The sequence below is a fragment of the Lathyrus oleraceus genome, chromosome 5, assembly GCF_024323335.1.
Source record: "Lathyrus oleraceus cultivar Zhongwan6 chromosome 5, CAAS_Psat_ZW6_1.0, whole genome shotgun sequence".
Classification (NCBI taxonomy): Eukaryota; Viridiplantae; Streptophyta; class Magnoliopsida; order Fabales; family Fabaceae; genus Lathyrus; species Lathyrus oleraceus.
Window position 1 is genome coordinate 357,519,253 of NC_066583.1, and position 1,909 is coordinate 357,521,161.

At 39.4% G+C, this 1,909-nt stretch overlaps 1 protein-coding gene across 1 annotated transcript; it reads right to left on the minus strand.

Moving 5' to 3' along the window:
* Positions 1–259: 259 nt before the first annotated feature.
* LOC127080672 (uncharacterized) lies at positions 260–1,141 on the minus strand. Its single transcript, XM_051020985.1, has one exon. It carries the CDS (start codon positions 1,139–1,141, stop codon positions 260–262), a length of 882 nt encoding a protein of 293 aa, XP_050876942.1.
* Between the last annotated feature and the right edge of the window lie 768 nt (positions 1,142–1,909).

Genomic DNA, 1,909 nt, shown 5'->3' on the forward strand with positions numbered 1-1,909 from the left:
GAAAAGGTTGGGTAAGTTTTTTTGATTTTTATGAAATATGATGCATAATGAAGATGCAAATGTTATGTATATTTTATTTCCAGGGAGTCATTCGAGTTTCATTAGTTGTTAGTAATTCGAAGAAACAAAAAATACTTAGAATAGCAATAATATAGTAATTTTTAAACGTCATTCATTCCAATACATAACATAGATGTCCAAAAAGGTCATAGTTCAAAAGTACATTTGTTAAAGGAACAAAATACAAGACATAGGCAAATTAAATAGATGGCTTTCTAGCCTGAAGCTCTTCTAGTTCCTCATTGAATTTCTTCAACAACCCTTTGCAGAGCAGAACGAAATTGATTATGGCTGGAGGAGTGTTATCTTCTTTCAACTCTTCGACTGCGTCTCTCAACCTCCATGGCAATTCTTTAGCTGCCCAATTACAGAATCCTAGTAGCCCATCGAGTTTTGCACGAAACTTATCCCTATCCCCTTGTAAGAAGTATATGGTCTTCTTAAAGGATTCATAATCTTCAATCACATAGTCTCGCTCTTTCAACCATATGGAGCTGTCTTGGCGTAATGACTCTAGCTGGTTCTTCCAATAGCTTACAGACTCCCTAGCATCTCTTACTTCTCGACACTTCTCTTCCCATATCATGGGTGACACCCTAGAAGCTTCAATGGCTATTTTCTTGAGTCGGCGCTTCTGATCTACTTCAGCTTTTGCATGACGAACATAATTGGTGAGTTCTTTTATCTGAGCCCCAAGTGTATCCCTTATTGTCTTGTTCTCCTTTGTGGCTAGATGCCACCAACGCTCGTTGTCTTGACATTCTTTCTGAGCTTGTCTTAGTTGACCCTTAAGAGTATCCAAACAATGATCAACTTGTTCTAATCCCACTTTGATCTTCTTTCTCTTATACTCCTCCTTGTTGAACTTTTCCACGTGGGTTTGAAGTTGTGTCTCATTTCTCTCGAGCTCCCACTTCATATTGTTTTTCTCATTGATGGTTTGTTGGAGTTTTATCTGCAGCTCTTCATTCTCTTTTTCTAACTTTGCCATGGTGGTCTTGAGTTCCTCCATTTCTCCAATAGGGACATGGGTGAGTTTAGGTTCAGGAAGAGGTATTGGTTTCCGAATGACGAATGGCATTTTAATCATATACACCCTTTCCTTTACCCACTGAAAATATGGTTCTTTTGTAATCCCATTTGCTCTTCCTAACTCAGCTTTCCCTTTTCGATTGACATTTTTCCAAGCTTCTTTGATTCGCTGGAATAAGCTAGGATTCTCAGCCCCAAAGTCAAGTAACAAGAAAGCTTCCAAAGAATTTGCCTTTGGAGGGCCTTCCATTGGGTAACCGAGTTGTCTGAGTGATAGAACTGGATTAGCATTCACACATCCTTGAGTTCCAATAAGCGGTAGATTTGGGAAATCTCCACAACTGAATATGATGTCTACGTTGATATATTCTTTGGAGTACCAAGAGAGATCTTCAGATCAGAGTGATCCCAATCTCTGAGGCCAACTAACATCTGTTTGTTCAACCCAAGCACCCGTCTTCGGAAGATGTTCTAGAAACCACTGATACAATAAAGGAGCACAACAAGCAATCAATCCCTTCTTCTTAGCATACCTATGACTTATGTGATAATAGACATCAGCTAACAAAGTGGGTACTGGGTTCCTAGTAAGGAAGACACAAATGGCATTCATGTCTACGAAACCATCCATATTCGGGAACAGGACGATGCCATAGACGGCCAATGCAATAGCAGAGTAACAAGCATCCCAACTTTCTGCCTTCAACAGGGTATGAGCTCTTTCTAAAAGAAAACTTAGTAAAAATCCTTCGGTATTCCCTTTGGTCTCTAAGTTATCTTTTGCTTTCTTTTCATCCATACGAAGCGCACTAGCAAT

Excerpts from the sequence above, each read along its gene's own strand:
- LOC127080672 (XM_051020985.1), bottom strand. The coding sequence starts at position 1,141 with ATGCCATTCGTCATTCGGAAACCAATACCTCTTCCTGAACCTAAACTC.